General features: G+C 40.3%; 1 protein-coding gene across 2 annotated transcripts in view; it reads left to right on the forward strand.

Moving 5' to 3' along the window:
* The window catches only part of HIVEP2 (HIVEP zinc finger 2), a 132722-nt gene that overhangs the window by 94609 nt on the left and 12942 nt on the right, over positions 1 to 25171 (forward strand). For both annotated transcript variants that reach the window (XM_056486291.1, XM_056486292.1), the window contains 3 exons: positions 12472 to 12516; positions 13782 to 19395; positions 20151 to 20305. In XM_056486291.1, the coding sequence (XP_056342266.1) occupies positions 13993 to 19395; positions 20151 to 20305 (5558 nt within the window). In that variant the 5' untranslated portion in view covers positions 12472 to 12516; positions 13782 to 13992. The remainder of the gene's footprint in view (positions 1 to 12471; positions 12517 to 13781; positions 19396 to 20150; positions 20306 to 25171) is intronic.

Below are 25171 nucleotides of genomic sequence, written 5' to 3' on the forward strand. Positions count from 1 at the left end.
GGAGGATACCTGGTGTCCACCATCAGATTTCCACTTGAGCTTTCCCAGGTAGAGCAGTGTCTCTGCAGATGTCGGTGTGTTACACAAGCTGGGGTGCAGAGGGGCCGAGAGGAGGATACCTGATCAACAGATGAAACAGCAGAACGTTAATAATAAAAGACACCTAATTGGACGTGCCCTTTTGCCCAGCAACAAGGACATATGTCAGTGCACACAAGGCACCAGGCCCGTGGCAACCTGCTCCCACCTCCTACAGTCTTCCTGAGGACAAAATTGCATGATGAGCTGAGCCACTTGCCAATAAAGCAATAATCCTAACCCTGTGTAGACTGCATCTAGGCTTGCACCTCCATTGCCAATAAAGCATTAATCCTAACCCTGTGTAGACTGCATCTAGGCTTGCACCTCCGAGATGCGGGGCCAGATTGGAGAGGTGACATAAATCATGGTGTGCCTTACGTGCTGGTGAGTGGGAGGGGAGCACACACTGGGGAAAATGACACCATGCAGGGGCGGCAGGGAGAAGGCTGTGGCAGGAAAAGCAACCTGCAGCAGGATGTAGGAAGATGTGAGATAGTGCAGACTCTCTTTACTTAATGCCATATTTCCTTACTGTGTCCTGTAGCTCCCATTGCAGCCTCCCCTGCTGTTCTGTGCTCCCACTGCCTCCATTTGCCCATGTGGAGTGGTGTGCTTTAACCAAATGTAGGCTTTCATTTTGTGGGAAATGCTATTGTGGACTGCAGTCCCATCTGGAGTGCAGGACACCACCATATCCAGTCTCCCACCCCACCTGTGCCATCTGTTTGTGAAGGCATGAATTAAGGACTTACTTTAGGACAAGCTGAAATGGCCTTCAGTTGCACCAGAGAAGTTTAGTTTGGGTACTAGGAAACTTTCTTCGTAGCACTGGAATAGGATGCTCAGGGAAGTGGTGGAGTCACTGTTCCTGGAGGTATTTAAAGTCTTGTAGATGTGGCACCTTGGGACATGGTTTAGTGCAGGACTTAGCAGTGTTAAGTTTATGGCTGGGCTCAATAGTATTAAAGATCTTTTTCACTCTAAATGGTTCCATGATTCTACATTTGGGAAAAGAAGGTTCCAACACCCATAGTTTAAACTCAGCTAAAGGAGAAAGCCTATAGCAGGAATTTGCAAAAAAAATACTTTGTTCTATGATTTAGGAATTTCAGTCTATTCTACAGAATTTTGGAAAAAACAATGTAATAGAAAATGTTATATTTTCTTAAGTGTACAGTGAAGTTGATTTTTCATTTTTCTAATACACTTTTCTACAGTTTTCTTAGTTTAATCTGCTCCTTTTTATGTTTCTTTAAATAGGTGCAGTCTTAAAATTATAGGTAATATATTACTGTTGCTTAGACAGAATTTCTGTTCTAAATCTGAGTTGGGATATAGGCTGAGGTTGTGATCACTGTCGTTTTAACTTTATAACTTAAGATCCCCAAAGTGGTTGAGGTTATGTGGTCATGTCTCCTATTAACTTTATGAAAATGTATTGCCAGAATGTTGTTCCTCGGTATTTAAGCCTACTGATAACTATTTTTACATCCATACTTCCTCTAATATAATAACATTTAATATTCATTTCAGATGAAAATTAAATTGTCTGAAGAATAGTATCATCAACTGATTTGTCTTACATCGTCATATTTATCTATTCTAGTAAAAAAAATCAGTGATTATTAAGTTTACCACTAAGGCAAAGAATGAAAAGACAAAACTATGATGCTGCACAAAGAGTGCCCTTGCATCAATGGGAATTAATCACAGCATATCAAGAAAATAATATGTTCTCAATTTCCCACTGGAGTTAATGTTAAAAATTTAATCTTATTAACTTCAATTACCTTTTGTTGAATGTTAAAATCAGAGGAAAATAAAAATTCTAAATTCAGAATAATCATTTGGATTGAATCTTGCATGTGAAGTTGTCAATATGTTGCAGTGGGCTTTTTTTCCCCAGTAGTAAATGGAAGAAAAAGTCTGGTAAAAACCTGTGTGTTTTTGTTCAGCCCAGCAGCAGTGGTGGGCGATATTTGGAGGCACACAGGAAGGCTCCACATTAATGAAACAAACCCCTCTTGTGCATGTCAGCCAAACGAGCTATGATATCAAATAGAAAAAGCAGAATTGTGGGAGAGACCATTTCTTTGCACAGCTTATGGAGAGCACTAGTCAGCACTAGGAATCTGGCCTGAGTGTGGCTTCCCGTAGTGGTATCACAGTCTCAGGCTTTAAATAGTTACAGATGTTCTGAAGGGGATTGCAGGGACTGTCCCTGCCTTCCCTTTGGGAAGCAGGGAGCGAAGTGCATGGCCTGCTGGAGCACAGAGTTTCCCTGGAAGGAGACTTGAACTTCTCTGAACACCTCAGCTGAGTGTAGCTGTGGCTCCTGTCCTGTGAAGCCCACGGGAGGCTCAGGGCTCCCGTCAGGATGAGCAGTGGGATGGTTCTTGTGGCAGCCCAACCAAGGCTGGCCAGCACTGGGTCAAGCCCTCCTGTTCTTGCCCGAGGGGTGACCCTTTGGCTGCAGCCTGGAATGGCCATAACTAAAGTTTCCCTTCCTGGCAGGTCCCAGGTGCCAGGGAAGGGTGTGCAGGAGCGGGCTGTGAGAGCCACTGTGTCCCACTGCTGCTGGCCAGGCACAGCCCTGCTCCAGGGCATGGGACCTGCCCCCTGCCTTCAGCTCCTGCTGCTCCTGGAGCTTGCTGGGACAGCTCTGGTTTTACCTCCGAGTCTATTCCCAGAGTTCAATGGGTTCTTTATTGGGATGTCTTCATAGAAAGCTTTCAACTATTTGTTATGGCATGTCAGGATGCAAAAGCCACATGGAAGATCTGCCTGGTCTTTTCACCTTTACTCTTGTTATAATGTCAGTGAAAAGGGGATGGCTTCAAAATCTGACTTTTACCCCCCTTGTTCTCAAGTTTCTCAAGTTAGAAACAGGAAGCTGTTTTGCATAAAGGTAAGATTGTGTTTTAAAAAGAAAAGTTGGTGTTAGACAGACTAAATATACCCACACAGTCATACTCAGTGGGTAGTCCTGGCTATTTTTAGGCTTTATTTGTGCCTCTCTTTATTTGTTTTTTTTTTTTTTTTTTTTTAGTGACACCTCCACTGTACCTTCAGCTGGTAGAGAGGCACCACTTCCTGTGCTGGTATGAAACTGGCAATTACAGCCAGCCTTGTCAGGTGTCATTTATCAGGCATTGCAGAGGGCTGGTTTCAGCAAAGGAAGAACAAAGCTTAATAAAAAGAGAGAGAGGCAGAAGCATTCTCTTAATAATTTGCCCTTTGCAACAACAGACCCTTATCAGATCACCCACGCTCATCTGGCTGCTGACGCTGTACTTGCTTCATTAGTACGAGCTATTTTTACACCTTTTGTGTCTTTTGAGGAACCAGCAGTGCTGCTGGCTGCTAGTGATTCACCATCTCCAGGCGAACAGGGTGTCCTCAAGCCCTGCCCGTGGGGGAGGAAGGGAAAAGTAGGGGCAAGAGTTCAACTGAATGAGCAAGTCGATAGGGTTGATTTTTTTATCTTAGGTGGTCTGAGGGCTAAAACATTGCACTGTAGTCTCAAGGAAAACAGTATGTTTTCAATTTGCAGTGCAGCATTTCAGAGCTATCCCAAGGAACATTTCATAATAGGTAATTCAAGTGGAGCTTAGCAAACATGAAACCCTGCATGCTTGTGCATGTACTCTACATGATCATTTCCCTGTCTATAAAGGGAATGCTGAGGGCTAGACATGGGGATGTTTGGGAGTTGAACTTGATCTTTAAAGGTCACTTCCAGCTCAAAACATTGGGTTGCATGTTGGTGATGCTTTCTTGTGTTTGTTGTGTACAAGTGTCATTGGTGTATCCCAAGCACCCAAGATGCTTCGGGACCAGACTGTTAGGTGATTTCACTTCCACTTCTGATAATGGAAAGAAAAACTAAACTTGATGGAATGAGCCAGACAGGATGCAGGAGAAGGAGAGCCCTGTATGAAGTTGTCTGGAGTTTTTTTAAGCTGGGCAACAGTTACTTTCCCTTTTGATGGACCATCAGTCCTGAGAACGTCCTCTTAGAGCCTGTTGAGCTCTTGCCTGGTGGCTGAAATTAGGATTCTTTGCTGCCCTTACTTCAGCTTTTTATGGATAGGAGTAATTTGGTGTTCAATGGTTTCATATTTCAGATTTCCTTGGAGCAGTTTCAAAAGTTAGTGGTATGTGGGATACATATATGAAACTTTAATGTGCTGTGGTGATGCCCCTGGTCTGACCGTGTCTGATAAAAAGTCATCATGAAATCTGAACAGTGTCTTTCCCGAAAAATGTTTTGGCTTTTATTGTGATGTACTTGTTGAGAATCTGTAACTTAGCTGTCAGCTTGTTCTGCGCCTTAAATAGCAACAGCTCTGAAATAACAGAGGTTTTAAATGTAGTTTCAGGCATTTTGGTAGACATTCATCTCTTCTGAAGTGTTTGCTTGGGAGAGTGATGGTAATGTTAATAAACACAGTTGATTTGTGTTTTGTAGAAAGAAACTTAAGTGTAAGGAGTGAAATTTCAAGTATAACTACAAAATGCAGCAAAAAGCATATGCATATTTTGCTGAATTTTTAAGAGTTGTTCTGATGCAATTGAATGTTATACATACTGACTTTCAAAGTAAAAAAGAACAAAGTACTGTAAAATACGACCACAATAATTTTAGAGTTTCTTTTTTCTTTTTTTCCTCTGCTAGCTATCCTGAGGGTTATAAAGAAAACAGCATCCTTAAATTTGCAATCTAATTAATGTATCCTGCATTACCACCTTAGTGATCAGAATCTTTAGGCAATGCTCAGTGACTGGATTTGCTACACCAACATACCTGTATTGAGTCATTAGTCAAAATGAAACATTTTGGCCACTGAGTAGTAACTGTTGTGACATCTATGCATTATTTAGGATTTGAGGCTTAATAGCTGATCTCAGCTGAACTCTTACAAAGTATTCTGGATGGATTGAAATAAAACTGCTGTGAAGACCCATTCTCCTTTGGGGGCAAAAAGTGGAAAAAAAAAATAGTAGGAACATACTGCTGATGTTTAGCATGTGTCTGTTTTTGTTTTGACTTGTGATGACCACAGAGCTTAGTAAACCATGACAGGTTTTAAAATAAGCTTGTATAATAATTGGTGTGAGTGAAAAACAAGTGCAAGCTCAGCTGCTATAAATGTCTTCATATGTAATTCTTCCCAGGGCAATGGTTTCAGTTAGGGCCAGTGCATTTGCTCATTTAAAAAGGTGTTTGAAAGATACTGGTATTTTCATGTGAAATGAAAGTGGTTTCTTCTGACATGGTGTGAAAGGAGGCATAGCTGTTCACAAAATCTGCCGTGGTTGCATAATTAAGATTGTGTAACTTTTTAACTTAAAAAACCTCACTTTGCAGAAAATTCAGTTATATTTTCCCTCTGAGGTGAAAATGCTAGGAAAAGGCCTGATATTTGCCTAGTATTTCCTTTTGGCATGAGAAGAATAATTACTTTGTACCTAAAAATGTTGCAATATTTACTCAAATTTTGATTTATTTTTTTTTCCTGGGAAAACTTGCAGGAAAGCTGTATGATATCTTAACAGGGACTTACCAGTACAGCTGTGTTCTCCCCAGTGGCTGCCCATTTGCAGTCCTTGTGTGAAAATGATGAGACTTTTCAGCCTTTGCATGGCTTTTAGCTAGGAAAACTTTTATCTGACAACTTTAACAGTTTGAACTCTCCAGTGAAAATGTTCTTACCCTTCCTACTGTAGGTGATGTTTTATAAGTCTATAAATGACTACAAACCACATCCGCGTGGGAATCTTGCTCCTTGTGTGCACTGTATCCTTCCCAAGTGCTGCTAAATTCATGGTTTACTTAATCTGTCCTTTATTAGGTGTGAAATTGCCCTTTCTGATTAACACTTTCCTTTGTGCTGAATTGAAAAAAGGTTCTTTAATCTCAGTAATTTTCACCAGTTCTTCCAAATGCAAAGCTTCCATCCCAGTGGCATCACAGAGCATCACTGGTTGGTGTCCGAGCCTTTGCTTTTCAGAGGTTTTTAGCTCTTTTTGGGCAGGGCCAAAGCTCCATTTCTTTTCTGCATGGTGAAAAGTAATTCTACAAACAGTGATTGGAAACTATTTGACACTTCTATGATTTGGCACAGTATCCTTATGTTTGACTGCTGTGGCTCAGAAGAAAGTGAGATAAAGTTGAGCTTCTGCTGACAGAGGGTAGTCCTAGAATTAAGTTAATTTGTATTCAGCACTGTTTTGGATACTCCTGTACATTGATAATGTGTATTTAATAAATACAGTTGCTTACTACTTAATTCATCATTGAGAGACACTCATTCTTCTGTAGATAGCACCAATGGGATTAGGCATCATATAAACCTTGTTTCAGCCATCAAAATGGTGTTTAAAGAGCACCTTGGTGGGCAGTGGTTTCTGGCTGTTCCCTGCATGGGAGCTGTTCTCACTCTTTTAGTCACTGTGTGCTGCAGCTCAAAAGAAAATGGGGAGTTGGGGTGGGGGTATGGGCAGGGCAAAGCAATTGGGGTATTTTCATTGCCATCTGAACTTTTAATAGTCCTGGAAGTACTGCCTGTCAGATCTGCCGTTGCTCTGCCATTGCATTTTAAGGTCCACATGGGAAATGATTGGTATTTTATTAAACTGTTTTCATTTTTTAACTTGCTCCCCAAGGAAATAAGTGCCAGTGTAAAATGATTAGCAGTTTATATAGTTCTCTTGTTTAGTTTCGTATCTGAATAATCCCAGTCCTTTGCTTTTGTACAGAGATAGATTCAGGATGTCCATGTCAGAAAGCAGTTAGACAGAACAAGTAGATTTTGTGCTATCTGACATGCTCTGTCAGACTCTTGAAGTTCACAGCAAGATTAGGCAACCAGAAACAAAATATTTACCTGATCCATTAAAAGCAGTGGGATCAGAGGGATCAATTAACTGCTAATTGGTTGACAAGATTGTTTGACTTGTTGGCTGTTTTGGCATCTCTTTGATAAAAGGGTTTTGTTCAGTTCAAGGAGAGAAGAATTGTGATTTGTTTTCAAATTCCTACCTATAAAGGAAGCATTTAAGATTAATTTAGTTCCTGCATAGTTCTTTCTCTTTTTTTTTTTTTTTTTTTTTTTTTTTCCTTTTAATACTCATCCTGTGGAAATAAGTGTTCAGCTGGTGTTTGGCAACGTTATAGCTTTTTTTATACATTTTTTTCCATCTGGTAGCAATGTGTACATTGTGCATGATGCTGAAACAGGAAATAGTGATATACTTTTAAGTGAGCAATCCTTGTCATTATAGTTAAAAGGTCAATGTTAAAGCATTTCTGCTCTAGACTTCTTCTTTGGTTTCTTAAAATACATTCAGTTTGAAGTTAGTGTTTTTGGTTGGTGCTATTTTTCTACAAAGAGCGACATTTAAAAATTATATTTGAGATATTTAACATAGCAAAAACTGAGTCTTTTGCTGCAGCTGTACTCAAAGCATTTATGATACAAGCCAGCATCTCTTAATGAAAATCACCCATGTTTTCTTACTACTGTGTCATTGAACATTTCCTGCACTATATGTTACAATTTTTTCTGTAGGCATCTTAGAGGTGCTGGATTAGTTTATTCTCACTTGTGGCAGATAACTTCAGGTATTTCATATGTAGAATGTAAAAGCCTAAACCTAAGTGGTCCGATTCTGTTTGTTTTTATGAGGAATCAATCGGGAATTATGTCCTTGGATTTGCAATTCGTTGCTTCAGATTCACACCAGGTTAATGTAGAACAGAATTTGGCTCTCCTTCTTGTTGCTGGAATAATTTGTCTCCTTTTAGTCTCTCTGAGTCAAGTATTGTAAGGAGTGGCTCTTGGTTTATACCTGATTTTTCTGTTAGTGTGTGCTTGACCTCTGACTCAGTAGGGTCACATTCAGAGTCTAGCACTTCTTCCCAGCAAGTACACATAGACATTTATATGAAATGTCTGAACAGGTCTAAGGTCCTACAGTTCAGGTTATCAGCTGTTAGGGTACAAATCAAAAGAGATTTGATTATTTAATTGCTTTCTTAGTTAGTTTCAGTGTGCTTTTAAGCAGGAAGATTCCAGTTATTTTCTTCAACATACTCTCATAATGGTCTCAGGTAATATTTAGAATTATATGAAATAAGTAGGATTAAGGTAAATTTGGTAACAGCATAAAATTAATTAAATACTCAATAGTACTACAGTTATCTAAAATGTGTTAGATGCCAATTCTCAATGGCTGAGATTCTAGAACAGTTCTCAAAGTATAAACCAGATATAGTTCAAGCACTGAAATAATAATTGCAGAAATCAAAATGCCAGGCTTTATACCACTTCTAGTTTTACACACACAGAATCTGTCCCTTGAAACCAGCAACTACCAAGGACATGAATGTGCCCTCATGAGAGCAAAAGCCTGAAGTTGTTGTTTGGTCACAGTGAGGTTGCAGTCTGCCCTTGATGGATCTGTAACTGGATCCTCTCCGTGAGTCCCCTCAGTTCCTGGCTTCTTGGGGAATCCTTGTGAGCATGATATAGCAGTGGAGAACAGATCCTGCCCTGTGCTTGTCCTCAATTAAACTCAGTACAGTTTGTTAGATCATTGTGTACTGCGTGTACTCACTGAGCAGTGTTTGGGTTTGTATCGGATGGTACTTTTAAATTACATTTTAAAAAGTATATTGTAATAATTCAGCTGCCCAAATAAAACAAAACAAAATTAAAAACAACACCCAAAAAACACCCAAAAATCTCCCAAACCCAGCCAAACCCACATGTATTATTCAAAATATTTCAGGGTTTTCCAAAACGGTGGTGCTCTGGCTGGTTTTGGAGAGTGGAAATACATTTGATAAAGCACTGAAATCCAGAGGGCAGGCAAAATATTTGGGGTGGGATTAAATTAACAAACTAGAGTAGTATCTTCAAATCTGAAGAGGTAACAACAGCATTTACAAGATAGAAAGTGGTAGATTAAAAAAATACATCTAAACTGTTTTAAGAGAGCTGCCTTCTTTGATTCACATGTGCAAAATGATGTCCTACAACTCCTGCCAAACTGCAGCAAAAGCACAGGCATGCTTCCATTCCTCAGTAATTCAGACTTTGCCAAGTGTCAGTTGGTCATCTCTTTTTTCATTTGTGTAAAATGCCAAAACTATACACCCTAAGGACTGCATTCTTTTTGTTATGTTGCTACATAACATCCTCAGTCCATGAATGAATATATATAACCTTGGAAAGAAGCACCCTTCAAATGCTTGTGCCAGTTCAGAGGTGCACACTGCATGCTGGTTGAGAGCTCTTCTTCAGACTTAGCCCACCTATGGCTTTGCCATGCAGGAGAAACTATAAACCTATGTTTTACTAGAGAACCCAGTCTTTTTTAGTTTTTCACTGGGATATCAACACCAAGCAGTTCTTTGGGGAATCTCATTAGAGGACAGAGGGAAACATGCAGGACTGCAAGCTGAAAGTATGCTGTCTTTTTTCCTGAAAGGCCAAGGCAATTTTGTTCTCAGTTGCAGGTGGGGAAGAGTTCAGTGTCAGCCTCTCTTGTAAGGCTGGGCTTATCCCAGACATAAACTAGACTTGCCTAATAAGGGTCTTGGCAGAGACCTATGCATGGATGTAAGGATTTCATAGGAGCCACTGCATTTTGTGCTAACACTTGCCCTGTAGAATACAAATTCTTCAGGGGCCAGTTACTGTGGTTTTAGGCTGGCTTTGTGCTGGCAGAGCTGGACAGAAAGGATTTAAAACAAGGCTGGATCTGACCCTTAGTCCTTACGCTAGAGTCAATATTTATTCTGTTTGGTGCACTCAGGATTTAGCCTGGAAGACATAAGCTTCCAATTTGTTCACTTGCAAGAACTGTAATATGAGCTACAAATTGAGAAGCAGTAAAAGTAATATTTTGCCAAATTTTATTTTAAAGCTGTTGAGTGTAACCATTTTAATGGTCTGGGAAAAAAAAAGAGAAAAAAGAAAGAAAAGTAGGAATGATCTTGGAGCTCTGCAGTCAATCAGAAATACATCCCCTGCATAAAGCTCAAAAAGACACTCTCGTTAAAAAAGGAGCAATAGGATAATGGCCCTTTCTAGAAAGCTTTGGAAATCTTGATTTAGTAGGTGCATCTAACATAAATACAGCTCCTGGTTTCCAAGTAATCTTCTCATGTTCAAAGTTTTTGTAGAAGTGAAATGTCCTGTTTTGAAGCAGGCAGATAGCACAGCTAATGTGGCTGGGGAAGCTGGCTCTTGGGCCACATTCCTGCCAGGAAACCTGGCTTGGCGCCCAGCCAGGAAGGACTTTGCAGCTCCTGTCAAACAATGTGCTCTGTGCAACTCCCATACAGCTTCTGATCCGGGTAGGTGGGCTGCTCTTACTCACTCCAGCAGAGCAGAGCTATGCCAAAGGTATTAAAAAAATGGTGCTCTTCTATCATCCTTAGTCCCTTGGTTTTAAATAGGTAGTACTTGAAATATAACGAGTTTCTGCCTATCAAATAGTATGTATTTGAGGAAAAGCAGCATTTAAAAGTATATTTAGATTTTTTTCTAAAGGAGAAACATTATTCACTTGCAAAATGGAAGTCTTTTGTTGGTTTAAGCTAGGCTGTGGATGCAGCCAGATGAGATAGAGACTTGAGTGGATAAAACAGACAGAATGGCAAATAGCTTTGCAGTGTCTTGTTTCTCCAGTTAGGTCAGTCTCCCATTAGGGAGGGAAAAACGAACAAGAGAAACAATATTAAAGCCATCTTTGATACAGGATGGATGGCAGCTCAAACCAAACCAGAAAGTATTATGTTTGTTCTGGAAAGGGATTTATTTTCCCCAGGAGAGTGGCTCTTGCCATACTTAAGCCATCAATAAGCCCTGTAATTAGTCTATACCTGTTTCATAGTGTGGGTTGAAAAATTGTATAGAATGTTCTGAAACTGCAGGACTGAAGAATGGCTTTAACTCTATAACAGAGTTCACAGTCCAGAACAGAAAAGTTTTGGATGTATATTAGTATCATCTTTTGCTGAAATAAAACCATTGCTATCACATTTCTGTGACTGGCATATTTCTTCTGTAAAGGTGCTTTCAATAAAAGGAGTATAGAAAAGAAGGATACTCCCATCTTCTAGAAATTTCTCCTTCACCATTTGCAAAATTGCCTAATAAGGAGAAGAGTATTTTTCCTTGAAGATGGGAAATAACTTTATGCTCTCTCAGGGAGGAACATTCACCCTTTTCCCTGTTTCTGCTTTCCCAAGCCACACATTTTCCTTTACATCTGAGCTTGTATATTGGCATCATTAGCTGCCTCTGTAGCTCAGCTGCTGGAACTGGCTGGTCCCTTACCTGCCATTTCCTCAAGAGCCCCTGCCGAGCTGCTCTGTAGTCACCACTTCTGATATATTGTAACTCGTGACAAGGATTTATTTTTCCATTTGGACCAACACTTTTTGTCTGAGGAAGTGGATTAGGAAATTTTCTAAAAAATAATTTTGCTTAGATTGCATTTTCCTTCTTTATTTTAGTCAATCGGACAAGAGAGTTATTTTAAAAAGCCGTTAGCACATCAGAGCTAAACAACATCATGATCTAAAATATTCTGGTTTGCATTTGATAACTTGCTGTTGTTTTGTACTACAGGAGATTTCTCTATAGGTAAAATTTCAAAAATATTTGACTAAACCAACATTCCATCAGTTATTGCTGACCTAACTACTGATATATTATATGTACTACTGGTAATTAATTCATAACAGGTGGCATGGTACTGATTCTATTTGTGTCAAGTTATCAGGTTTTCCTAATGTCCATTTGTTCTTGGAAAGTCACAGAAGTTTTTTAGCCATGTATTCTATAATTTTCTTTCTGTAAGTTTTGTCTTTGAGAAGGCACACAGGTGTTAACTAATTTGGACACTTACTCCTGTTCCACTCCATTTTCTTGTCCCTGAATGGTGACACCCTGACCAGGAGTTTGTGCTGGTCCCTGAAGCATTTAATGAGAGGCCTGGAGTCTAAAAGTATTATCTGGAGAGAGGCATTGAAAGGGGATTTGCCAAGGGGATTCAGGGATAATCCAGGCTTAATAAAGGCATAGGAATGAAGAGGTACATTGGCAGCTCTCTCTTTTCACTGATTCAGAAAGGTGAGACTTTATTAGTTTAGACTTGCTGCTATTCATCTACACATTAGAAACCTAAGTCCTTTAAAACTATTCATGATTATAGTCTTCAAAGGTGATTGCTTAGACCTCTAAGACACTACAAGAAATTTTCTAGTGGATGGGTAAATGAAATTTTCAGACTTCTACTGTAAAGAATAGAAGATTTTTGTCATCTATACCTAATATCAAAAATGTCTTATCATTATTTTTTTTCCCACAGGAAATTTGAAGATAGTCATCCCTATTAGATGTTTAGAAGATGCAGGTAATTACTTTATACTGAAAAAAATCAGAAGTGCCTATTATCTGTGTGTTTTCCTGCAGTTTGCTATTGTTTCTTTGAGCCAAATTAATTTTCTCCACTGTTAGTATGAAAAGTATTCCAATATCTCTAATACTGGCTTTTTTACCCTTTTCCTTGCTATTTTTAAATCATGGCTGTCTTTATAATTCTCACTATTTAATCCAGAAAATGTCCTGTGTTTGGATAACATGAAAACAGAAAGTGAACATTCTACTTCAAATTCAAATGCTGTACTTTTCTATGAAAATCATATCTCTGAGCTTTTGGTATTTTTAATGGAACTGTGGAAATCTATTGCATTTAAGCACTGAAAATGCATGTATACCTGGATGAAATTGTTTCAACAGTGAAATCTAAAATCTTGAAGTCACATAAACACAGTCTCTAATACATCCTTTATATCTAGCAAGACATTCTCACTAGAATTTAACATAGTGATTTGAAGATGGAGTTGGGGAAATGTACCAGTAATGCTGTGTTTGAAATGTCTCTTTGATGTCTCTTTTTTGACTGTTTAAAAGTAATTTAGAATGGTGAACATCACCTTCTTATAAAACCAATTAGATGATCTAAGGTAAGAAGTAATAAAGAAGTACTTTAGCAATTTTTTAGCAATATTTGGTATATACCCCAAGTTGACTAGTTGACTGTAAGAAACAAGCATCTCCATAGTGGAGGGCCATGTGCAAAGACAGCCTCAGTGTCAGAAACACCTGTCATGATATGGGAAGGTTTATTCTCTGCTGAACCTACTTTGACTTGGGAGGAAGGCCAGGTGACTAAAGTGCATGTCTGAACCGTAGGTGAGTAATACTGGATAAGATAATTCCCACTCACAGAGTTAGGCTTCTGTTTTCAGCAGTGATTTGCTGAAAGAGCTTTGAAAGTATGTGGAGGACTTTTTGAAATCAAGCCTTTAAACTGTCCCCCGAAAGCCTTCCAAAACTACTGTGTAATTTGGAAAGTGTAGGTCTCTATTTTCTATTCCTACAGCTGCTATTGGGTAGTGACTATGATTGTTGCAGTCTCTGGAGCCATTCTTTACCATGTCTGCTCACAAAACGGAGTGTTGTGAAATGAGTTACCTTTGCTGAAATCTGTCAGTAATTTCCATGTAAGGCTAAATAGAACTGCAGGTGACTGCACTGATGTTGTTGAATATGGCTGTACTAACTGGTATGTGTGGATTTGTTGTTTTTGTTTTTTTATTTTATATTTCTGTACAGATAGCTGTGTCACCATGGAAGAGATGAAAAGAACTTTGCTGTAGGAGATCACAAGTATCTCTGGATCATTCTGCATCCCAGTATTTAACAACAATGGAACATGTCCAAATGCTATAAGAAGTCTTTGCAAATGTATAATAAACTGTTTAGGAAAGTTCATGCCATGAACAGAACTGTGTAATACTCTCATTAGTGTACAGACACAAATCTAATGCCTATAGACTACTGCGTGGAAAGTTCCAAAGAGAAAGAAAAGTCTGTGAACTTGCAACAGCCCTGGAAAAATGGGAGCAACAAAACTTTAAAAAGCACAGCTTTGGGCACACTCCATGTGTCTGCACAGCTTTCAAGTGAACTAGCACTTAAGACCTTGTGTAACAAAATGGACTCTGGGGACACGGCTATAGGGCAAAAAGCTACCTCAAGGTCTGGAGAAACTGCTAAAGCACCAAGCAGATGGAGGCAAGAACATCCAGCTGTTATTAAGATGAGCACTTTCGGCAGCCAAGAAGTACAGCGGCAACCACAAATAGATCACGAGCAAGTAGGAAACACGGCATCAGCACAACTTTTTAGTTCTGGGAAACTGGTATCATCAAGTGAAGCTGCACAGCAAGTCACAGAGAAGCAATACCCACAGCATCGTCCAAGCCCTTACTCATGTCAACATTCACTTTCCTTTCCACAGCATTCATTGCCACAAGGCTTCTTGCACAACATAAAGCCACATCAGAGCTTGGAAGGCCCTCCATGGCAGTTTCCTAGCCACTTGCAATCAGTTGCCTCAGAGGACTTGTTTCCTTTTCATATGCATAGCCATAGTGGAGGTTTCTCCAGGAAGAAGATTTCAAGTTTGAACCCTGCATACAGCCAATATTCTCAGAAATCTTTAGAACAATCAGAAGATGCTCACAAAAAAGAGCACAAACCCAAAAAGCCTGGCAAGTACATTTGTCCTTACTGTAATCGGGCCTGTGCCAAACCTAGTGTACTTAAAAAGCATATTAGGTCTCACACTGGTGAGCGACCATACCCTTGTGTCCCTTGTGGTTTCTCCTTCAAGACGAAAAGCAACCTTTACAAACACAGGAAGTCACATGCCCATGCAATTAAGGCAGGGTTGGTACCTTTCACAGAGTCAGCAGTCTCTAAATTGGACCTGGATGCCAGTTACATCGACGTGGAAGCTGAAATACATTCAGATGGAGAGCAGAGCACGGACACTGATGAGGAGACCTCACTCCTAGTGGAAGGGTCTGACAAACTGAGCCCCGTCTCGCAGCTCCCACTGGACATTGCTGGCAGGAGTGGTTTTCACTCCTCCATGGAAGAGTCCTTGGTGGGGCCGATGAAAGTTCCCATTTTGATTATCCCTAAAAGTGGGATTCAGTTACCCAGTGAGAGTTCACCATATATTAGCTCTGATATGTTGCAAACCCCATCCTTAAGTACCAAGTCTGATGACTCTCATACAGTTAAGCAGCGACTTGCACTAAGACTGTCAGAGAAAAAAGGACAAGATTCTGAGCAGTCATTAAACCTCCTGAGCCCACACAGTAAGGGAAGCACTGACTCTGGCTATTTTTCCCGCTCAGAAAGTGCTGAGCAGCAAATTAGCCCACCAAATACTAATGCAAAGTCTTACGAAGAAATAATTTTTGGGAAGTTCTATAGGATTAATCAAAGAACAGCATTAACTGTAGCCACAGCAAATCAGGAACACAGTTTAATGGGTAGAAAGGGCAAAACAGACCCATCACCTCTTTTAAATAGCAGATTAGATATCAAGATGCTTGAGGAACATATTTCTCACCTGACTCCAAGTAAAGAGGAATTCATTGACTCCAGTAATTTGAGCACTATTAAGTCTACACAGGTTTATCCAGGCAGCAATACAGAATGTAGACAATCACAGACCACATCATCCATCAAAAGTGAATCCAGCTTGTACCAAGCCAGTCAGCAGGGTGATGTGCCTGTCCTTTTAGAGCCCCCACTAGATTCCTGTCCTCTTATTAGAAGTAACTCCATGCCAACCTCTTCTGCAAACAGCCTAAGTATTCCCCCATCTCTGAGAGGAAGCCACTCATTTGATGAGAAGATGACTGGCTCCGATGATGTATTTTATCCCGGGACAGTGGGAATATCCCACCAAAGAATGTTGAGAAGGCAGGCTGCCTTTGAACTGCCATCTGTACAGGAGGGACATTCGGATTCAGACTATCATGGGAGACCAGGGAAAAATATCATTATTGCTTCCAGCAGACAGACAGGAGGTGACAAAGGACCATCCTTAAAAGAGAAGAAAGGAGACAAGACCTTTTATGACTATGATGCCAGTGGAAAGCACTACAGAAAGTGGGAAGAATTTGAAGCTCAGAAGCAGAACTGCAGGGACTCACCATCCTTAGGTGGGATGAACAAAGGGGGAGAGTTTTTTATTGATGCACTTGGACAATCTCAGTCAGTGCCATCCATGCTTGGAACAACTTTTGAAAACAGAAAGCGCAGGAAAGAGGAGAGTGTTGGAGATGAGGAAGACAGTCCTATGATTTGCAGCAGTACAACTGGCACGCCAGGGGGAATGCAACCTTTAGACTTCGATCCCAAATCCCAAATCCAGGAAGTGCCAAGAAGTGGGTTTGCCCTCCAAGGCCTGGAAAATGCTCCCCATTGCCATGCAGAGCGTTTTGAAATGTGCAGGCCTTACTTGCAGTCTGGAAGTCCAGCAGCTTCTCTGGAAGACTCATCCCTTACTTCCGAGCAAGAAAAGGCTGCAGAATCGCTGGTTAGAAAGCCCCCCGGAAATGTCATCTCTGTCATTCAGCACACCAACTCGTTGAGTAGGCCAAACTCATTTGAAAGGTCTGAATCTACAGAACATATTGCATGCCAGCAGGAAAAGATGCATTCACCATCTGAAGCAGGCGAGAGTGAGACTTGCGAGTCGCCGATGAGCCCAGAGCGAGCTCCCCAAGCGGAAAGCGTTGACACTGGGAAGCCGTCCCCGTCCCAGCCGTGTCACGTGCAGCCCAGGCTGGTTCGCCAGCACAACATACAGGTACCTGAAATTCGTGTCACGGAGGAGCCGGATAAGCCCGAGAAAGATAAAGAAGTGCAGAGTAAAGAGCAGGAGAGACCCACTGAAGAATTCCAGTGGCCCCAGAGAAGTGAAACCCTTTCTCAACTTCCAGCTGAAAAGCTACCACCCAAAAAGAAGCGTTTAAGACTGGCTGACATGGAGCACTCCTCTGGGGAGTCCAGCTTTGAGTCTACAGGTACAAGTCTCTCTCGCAGCCCTAGCCAAGAAAGCAATTTGTCTCACAGTTCAAGTTTTTCAATGTCCTTTGAAAGAGAAGAGAATATGAAGTTCATCACACCTTCCAAACAAGATGAATTTGGAAAACAGTCTGAGTTTTTAACAGTACCAGCAGGTGCTTACTCACTTTCCGTCCCTGGGCATCACCATCAGAGGGAAATGAGACGCTGCTCGTCTGAACAGATGCCCTGTCCTCATGCTGCTGAAATCCCAGAGATACGAAGTAAATCCTTTGATTATGGGAACCTGTCCCATGCCTCTTCAGCTGGAACACCTACTGTGGCGTTGTCTCCATCCCGAGAAAGGAAGAAATGCTTCTTGGTTCGCCAGGCTTCCTTCAGTGGTTTTCCAGAGATTTCTCAGACTGATCAGAGCTCAGAACAAAGTATAAAGCAGGAGCAGATGGAACATTCACAGGTTGGTCTTCGTTCTTCCCAGCTTGTCTGGCATCACTCTCCTTCCTCTGTACTTCAGCCCATTCAGGTAGATGACTCTGGAAAACAGGCTATTGGCTCTTGTGCTCAGCTTAGTAATAGCTCATCCCACCTTGCCCAGCAACAGGCTCTTGTTGCAGACAGCCCTGAAATGTTAAGGACTCCCTTAATCCAACAAGCACCTTATATTCCTAGCAAGCATCCATCAGAGCAGCAGCAGCTATTTGCACATCAGGAAAAAGTCCCATTTCCCCCTATCCATGGCACCTTGTTTCAGTTCCCCTATCCAGCTGTTTGCATGGTTCACTTAACACCATCTCAGCAGCCTATCTTGTGGCAGTCCTGCACAGAACCTCTGCACTTCCAGCATCCATTTGTACAACAGCTGCAGAAATCTTATGTCAAACAGGCTTTCCAAATAGATGTACCTCCAAGTTATCACCTGGAACCTGCACCTGAGCTTATTGGAAAGAAAGCAGCTGATTATGTGCATGCTAAAGAGCAAGCATACCAGCATTACTCAGGAACATCTGGGCCGTATTCAAAAAATACTCTTGCTAAGTACCAGTCAGATCACAGCATTAAACCAACAGATACCTCCTCTGAGCAGCATCTTCAGGCAGATTTTGACTCCCCAAGTGATGGATCTGTACAGCCTTTGCCAGGAACAGTTGTTCCTGTCAGGATTCAAACTCACGTGCCATCTTATGGTAGTGTCATGTACACAAGCATTTCCCAGATCCTCGGACAGAGCAACAGTCCTGCAATTGTGATTTGTAAAGTTGATGAGACAGTTTCTCAAAGAACATTGGCAACTAATGCAACCATGCAAGGAATTGGATTTAACATAGCTCAGATGTTGGGTCATCATGGAGGACTAGAAAAATATCCTTTGTGGAAAGTGCCACAGACCCTTCCACTTGGACTGGAGCCACCAATTCCCTTGTGTTTGCCTTCCACTTCTGACATGGCTTCTACCTTGGGAGGAAGCAAACGAATGCTCTCCCCTGCCAGCAGCTTGGAGCTCTTCATGGAGACCAAGCAGCAGAAACGAGTCAAAGAAGAAAAAATGTATGGGCAGATAGTTGAGGAACTAAGTGCAGTTGAGTTGACTAACTCAGATATAAAGAAAGATTTTCCAAGAATGCAGAAGCCTCAACTAGTAAGGCAGAGCTGTGCTACTGAGCCAAAAGAAAGTCTGCCATCCATGTCATCCACTTCATCGCTGTCATCCTCAACATCTCAAGATTTCCCACCTGTCAGCGTGGCAGGAGCTGATGCATTCCCACTGAGCAGAGAGAAACTTTCCAGTTTTGATTCCGCATCACCGGGACAGAAGTCCAGTGGCCCCTCTGAAGGAAGAGACTCACCAGAGGAGTTGGATGTGGATGAAACAGCCTCAGATATGAGCATGAGTCCACAGAGGTCTTCATTGCCACCAGGAGAAATTCAGGCAGAAGACCAACTGAAACATCAAAAGTTACCTCTCGGGATGTTAGTCCAGGTGTCATCTAACACTGTTGGGAAAGTCACAGCCTCAACCATTCTCCTGACAGACGTAGCAGATTTTCAACAGATCCTGCAGTTCCCAAGTCTGCGTACTACGACTACTGTGAGCTGGTGTTTCTTAAACTATACAAAACCCAATTACACTCAGCAACCAACCCTCAAAGCTTCTGTTTATGCTTCATGGTGTATAAGTTCATGCAACCCAAACCCATCTGGGCTAAGTACAAAGACCACTTTAGCACTTTTGAGGTCCAAGCAAAAGAACACCACAGAAATCTACACCCTGGCTGCTATGCACAGGCCTGGAGCTGGTAAACTGACATCATCAAGTGCATGGAAGCAGTTTGCTCAGGTAAATAAGAAATTTTAATAAAATTAAATTCATATATGTTTATGTTAGAAATTTCTAGTAAACTAGAAAATGCAAGTTAATGATTTATTTTTTTTACAAAAAGTTTCCCCATTGGGAAATCAGCCAGTGACATCTTCCCAAGACAACTTTTGAGCCTCAGTTTATCCTTCTGCAAGCTCTGCTACTTCTGCTGTCTCTGTCTCTGTCTCCATTTACAAAATCAGATGTAAAAAGTGAGGCTTTTAAAGCCCTCCCCTCAAGTGTGCCAGAGCCTGATACATTATCCCCTTTTATTTTGCCCATTGTTTTTCCCAGTTTAAACAGTGTCAGACACAAACATCCACACGCATTTGGAAGAAAGGATTAAGATAAAATTTAGTACGGATCTTCAGATCCATTTAATGCCTTTTACATATTGACTCTTCCTCATGGATTAAGCATTTGCTAATGGTGCCAGGGCAAATTCTCTAATGGCAATAAATTTCCTTCTGAGGCTTTTCCATATGTATTTTCCATGATTTTTTTTCCTGAGGAAAGATACAGTATTGTCATTTCTGTCAAGACTCTTGTAAAAATTTGTCTATGTTGCCTCCTTTCTTATTCTCTGTCAAATTAAATGGGACAGATTAATTTATCATATAGAGTTGGACCAAAATGAGTTTGGCTTTGACCTGGTATGTTAAAAGTATTTGAAATGAAGTGTGCGTTTATTGTATGCTCCAGAAGTAACACCCTTCCTTGACTTTGTTCTACAGATGAAACACGAGCCATTCTTCTTGTTTGGCAGCAAGCTTGAAAAGAAAGTAGTGGGGAATATTATAAAAGAAAGAGTAAAAGGAGACATTCATGGAGATAAAGACATTACATCCAAACAAACTGAGCCGATACGAATTAAAATCTTTGAAGGAGGGTAAGAAAATATAACTGGAAATTTCAAGCTCAGCCTGTCATTTTAAAGACATTTGAAAATGAATATGAATGAATTAGAATGTGAACAGTCTCCTGTATTCTTGCCACGTCTTGTAGCTCCCAAGTCTTTTCTTTTTTGTGTATTTGTTGGTCTTAAAATGCAGTGCAAGGTACCTGTATACTCATTTTGGGCTCTACTTTGCTATTAAGACAATTGTTTTCCATCTGTGTGAGAGCACTCACTCGCAATTGTTGCTTTAATTCCTTAAGTCATAAGGAAGTGGATGAACTGTTGACATTTTGATATTTTCTATGCCATTTCTTTGTATTTAATGACTTCCATGAGGTTGTGTTTCCATTTTTAGGCACTGTGTATTCCAGTTAGTTGCATGGGTTGACTAGGCGTGCTTAGTCTTATTCTTGTAATATTATATTATTTATTGACGATGGATTTTGGAGATAAAATGTAAGATGCCAATGAAATCTATGGCATCTAAGACTAATCCATAGATCTGCCATGTATGGTTTATAAAATGATGTTTAATATGTTAATAACAGAAACAACAAAGAGGGAAAAGCCAATTAACATTGTTTTGAGGCTTAAGAAACTTGTTAAGAAAAGAAAATTAAATAGAGACTTGTTTGTCTCTGCAGTATACTCTAAAATGGAAGATATTGTTTAGTTTCTTTTATAGAATTCTGACACAATGCAATTAGTTTGCCACTTTTCAGTAGTGCATAGTCAGGTGGCTAAACGAGACGTGTTTTTCAGTCTTACCAAACTCAGATGGTCCCACAGCACTGTTTTATTGGCATAAGTAAATAGGTCAGGAGCGAGATGTATGAAATTCATACATCCATTTCCTTCTCCTGTCAGTTTGTATCCTTTAAAATCTCAGTTGTCCTTCACTGATGTTGTGTTTTTGACTAAGATTGAATAATCTCCATAAATTCACTGTTGCAATTTCTCTGTAGACTGCAACACTAAAGGAGTATAGCCTGCATCTTGCCTGGAAAAGTTATTTTGGAGATTTTTGGAGGTGTGCTGGCCCAGACACCCTTATCCTGACTGTTCTCTATAGCTGTACCTTGTCCTAGTCCCTAAGCCAGTGGACTGGCTTTACAAGAGTGACCCAAATTCAGTGGTGAGCCTAAGTTTACAAGAAATTTAAAGAGCTGTTGCTTCAATTCTCACCCACTTAGAAGTATAAAATTTGCCTGCTTCCCACTATGTACCACTTCTGAATTTGGATGACCCAGCTGAATATAATCTGCCTTGATGTAAGCTGCATAATAAGAGGTCAGAAGGGCAAATGTGTGTTAAGAAATGCAACTTGAAGCAGAATTCAGAGGAGTGTGAGTGGCAGCAGATCACTCTATAAAAAACTTCTAATACTTACTTCAAGAAATTTTGTGTGTTACACTACCTTAAGTTTTCCTGTACACCAATAAGGTTTATGAAACTATTTGAGTAAAATCATATAATTCACACTTCACCTAGAAATGTCTCCTTGTAATACTGGGCTATGTTTAGATACCCTTTGAGTAAAACAAAATGTAAGAAACCTTGAAGTGCACATTAATTTCTGGAGTGGGGAGAACGAATAGTCTGTGCAATAGACTGGGACTTCCTCAATAGAAACATATAAACTGCAAAACTGCAGCAGATGATGTGATGCAGTGTCAGTAGGTCCACTCTTTATTCACACATCATAACTTTATAGTACATTTTACAAGAATTATTTGTGGAAGAATAGATTCATTCTTTCCATTCTAGACATTCATTTGGCTATTTTTTAAATTGATGTAATAGATATTATTGTCATGTCTTGCACTGCTTTCTGTTCTGGTTATTGAATTTTTCTTTCTTTTCAAGTTATTGTCTATGACTTTTTAAAGCTAGTTTTTGATGGATGGGTTTCTATGCTTGCTTCTTCTTGGCTGTTTGTTGAGCTATTTTATTCTTCTCTCTTCAAGCACATCTTCATCTCCCCTCAGTATGTAGTGCAATGAGCTGTATAGCAAATGTCTGTATGTCACATTTTCTCCCCGGACAGACAAGCATGGATGGTCATGTCTTGTTTCAGCAGGATATTTTCAGTTTGGTTTTCAGTTTTCATGGGGAATGGGTTTCCTTAGGCTTTGTGATTCCTTTTGTTTCATAGTTGTGAACCAGCTATGTGAACCAGGTAACCAGCTGAGCAAGATCTGTGGCTGTCCACTTTTGGTTTGTGGGAAAGCCTGTCCCCCTGGCAGGGAAGCACAGCACTGCACCCAGTGGGGTGCAGCATTCATATGGCAGCTGGGCAAAAAGCAGATAGCTGGGGCTAGGGATGAGTGAGAAGCTGAAGGAGCAGAATCAGAATTGAGGTTAGAATCACATAAAATCACAGAGTTGTTACCTCTAAGATCCTCAGGTCCCACTGTCAGCCAGTACCACCAGATGTCACAGCAGATCACCACCTCTCTGCGGAAAGTCCATCAAGAGCATTTTATAAGCATTGTAGTAGAGGGAGTTTGGAAGGAAGAAACTAAGGGAGTTTGGAAGGAAGAAACCAACCACTGCATTATTACCACTGGCAGGTGGCTTGATTCAAGTGAAATTATCTGAATCACAAAATCTTCTTTCCCTCATCTGTGACTGCAGATGTGACTGATGGGATATGAAGCAGTATTTCTCAAAGAAAAGCAGTAATTTGAAGTTCACTCCTTGCTGCAGTGTAGTTACTAATGGTGTACAGAGAAAGAAGAGACAGGACAAGCATGCCTGCACATCTGACATCTACCTAAAAGACATTACCAGCTGACAGAAAGAATTCACAGCTTGTTTATGTTTGTACTTTCATATCTACCAGTAATAGACTCTAATTGAAAAACCCAAATAAAATAACATTTTGGATAGAAATTGCAGGACTCAAGAGTTAACTCAAGTGTTCCATCCTAGTCAAAGTCAGAGAGGCAGTGACCAAAGTCCTTACATGGATTCTATGTAGCAAGAAGTAGAAATTATTCAAAGCTTTGAGAGAGGCACAAGTTAGCAGTAACATCTAATATTCCTGAGGTCTAAAAGGTAATCACCAGAGACTCAGACTTCTGGTCTTAGTTTTTGTACCAGCCCTTTTTTAAATGTCAGGTTTGTGTGTGTCATTTCTCTTACAGTCATTGTTATGATGAAGCATACTTAAAGAGTCAAGGTCAGTTGTGGCCAAAAACCATCTATATGAATGATGAAGAGACACATGTTTTATCATTGTCTTTGTGTCCAATGGGATCTGACAGGTGACAGAAGCCAGTGGAATGAGGTCAAGCAGAATAAGAGCAGAGATGGAGCAACAGAAGAGCACATGTAATAGCACAGCATTTATCTTACCAGTATCAATCGGGGGGGTATGATAGACACCATCCCATCAAAATCAGACTGTAAGGAGAGATGAAGAGAAGATAAAATAGCAGTATTTCAAATAATAATGGGCTTTTTTTTTTTTTTCTCTGTGGGAGAAAGCTTGGAGGTAGTTGATGAAGCAGTGGGTAGAGAGATGACTAGCAGTCATTGGCATGTGCATATGAAGGAGAACCTGGGAAATGGGGCAGCCAGACAGACAGCCAAGACTCCAAAACTGTTGTACAGATAACCTGCTAGAAAGATGACTAAATATTAAATTACATTAGACTATGCCAGTTTTGCCCATGCTGCCAGGGACAATGAAGGAAATGGGAGAGGTACAACTTTGTTGGAAATTAGATGAAAAAACCCGAATTTAGGCATCCACGTTTGACAGAGGAGCTAATGTGTTTAAAGGATAAGAAGATGACTTGAGAACAGGACACTGTTTTATGTTTTTCTAAGATATTAACTCCGGAATTTATATTGATATAGCTAAACATATGGGAGTGTGTTCATTTAAGAACAGCACACTTGAAAAATGTTCCAGCTCTGTAACCCAACAATTGCCACTTTTTTCTTGTAGAGTTTTCATCATATTAACAGAATCTACCACACAGTCCCTTTTTTATTTAAAATACTGAATGTCAATGCCAACTATATTTTGTGGGCTGTGCATCCACAGAATGACCGAAAGTAGTTTGTGCTGCTTACAAACAGGGAAATGGAGGACAGAGGGCAGAAAAATATATTATTTCACAATTCTTGCACTTCCTGGATTTTACTTTGGATGAATGAGGATGGAATTATTCCCCAAAGGAATGCCCAGCAGTCTTCAAACCTCAGAACAGCCTGAGTAGATTCCCTAGACTCTTTTAGATTTCAATATTAACAATTTAGCATGATAATAATAAAGGCAATGTACAGCTTTACAGAGATTTTCATATCTTACTTATTTTCTAACTACACACTGTGTGATCAGCAAAAATAGCATAAAAAGGTTTATGGTTGTGCTAAGAAAAATTTCAGTAATAGCTTTCTTCAAAGTATCCATGTTTGATATTTACCATTTTATTTCTAAAGCTTCACATACCTGAGTGAACTCAACTCAGTGTCTCTTTGGGGAGCGATTTATCCTTGGGAATGTCAGGAATCTATAATGTGAGCACATACATCCTTGCTCATCATCCATGTTCCCTTTATGCTTAATGGGAAGAAACAGGCATTTCCAGGATGTGATTTATCTGATCCCAAGGGATAAATGCACTAAAATAGTTAAATGAACCGTGCTGCAAAACAACGCTCTTTTCAGCAGTGGTAAATATCTGTGCTGTACAAGACTACAGTGGGCTGAAATAAATCCAACCTGCAGGCTTATATGGAGTTGTGTCTATAGGAATGGTTGCTCATTGGTTTCCTGTCAAGGTGTTTATACTGTTCTCTTCCTGCAACCTGTTGGTCTCATATTGTTTAAATATGTTGGGA

Source organism: Oenanthe melanoleuca, chromosome 3, assembly GCF_029582105.1.
Source record: "Oenanthe melanoleuca isolate GR-GAL-2019-014 chromosome 3, OMel1.0, whole genome shotgun sequence".
Classification (NCBI taxonomy): domain Eukaryota; kingdom Metazoa; phylum Chordata; class Aves; order Passeriformes; family Muscicapidae; genus Oenanthe; species Oenanthe melanoleuca.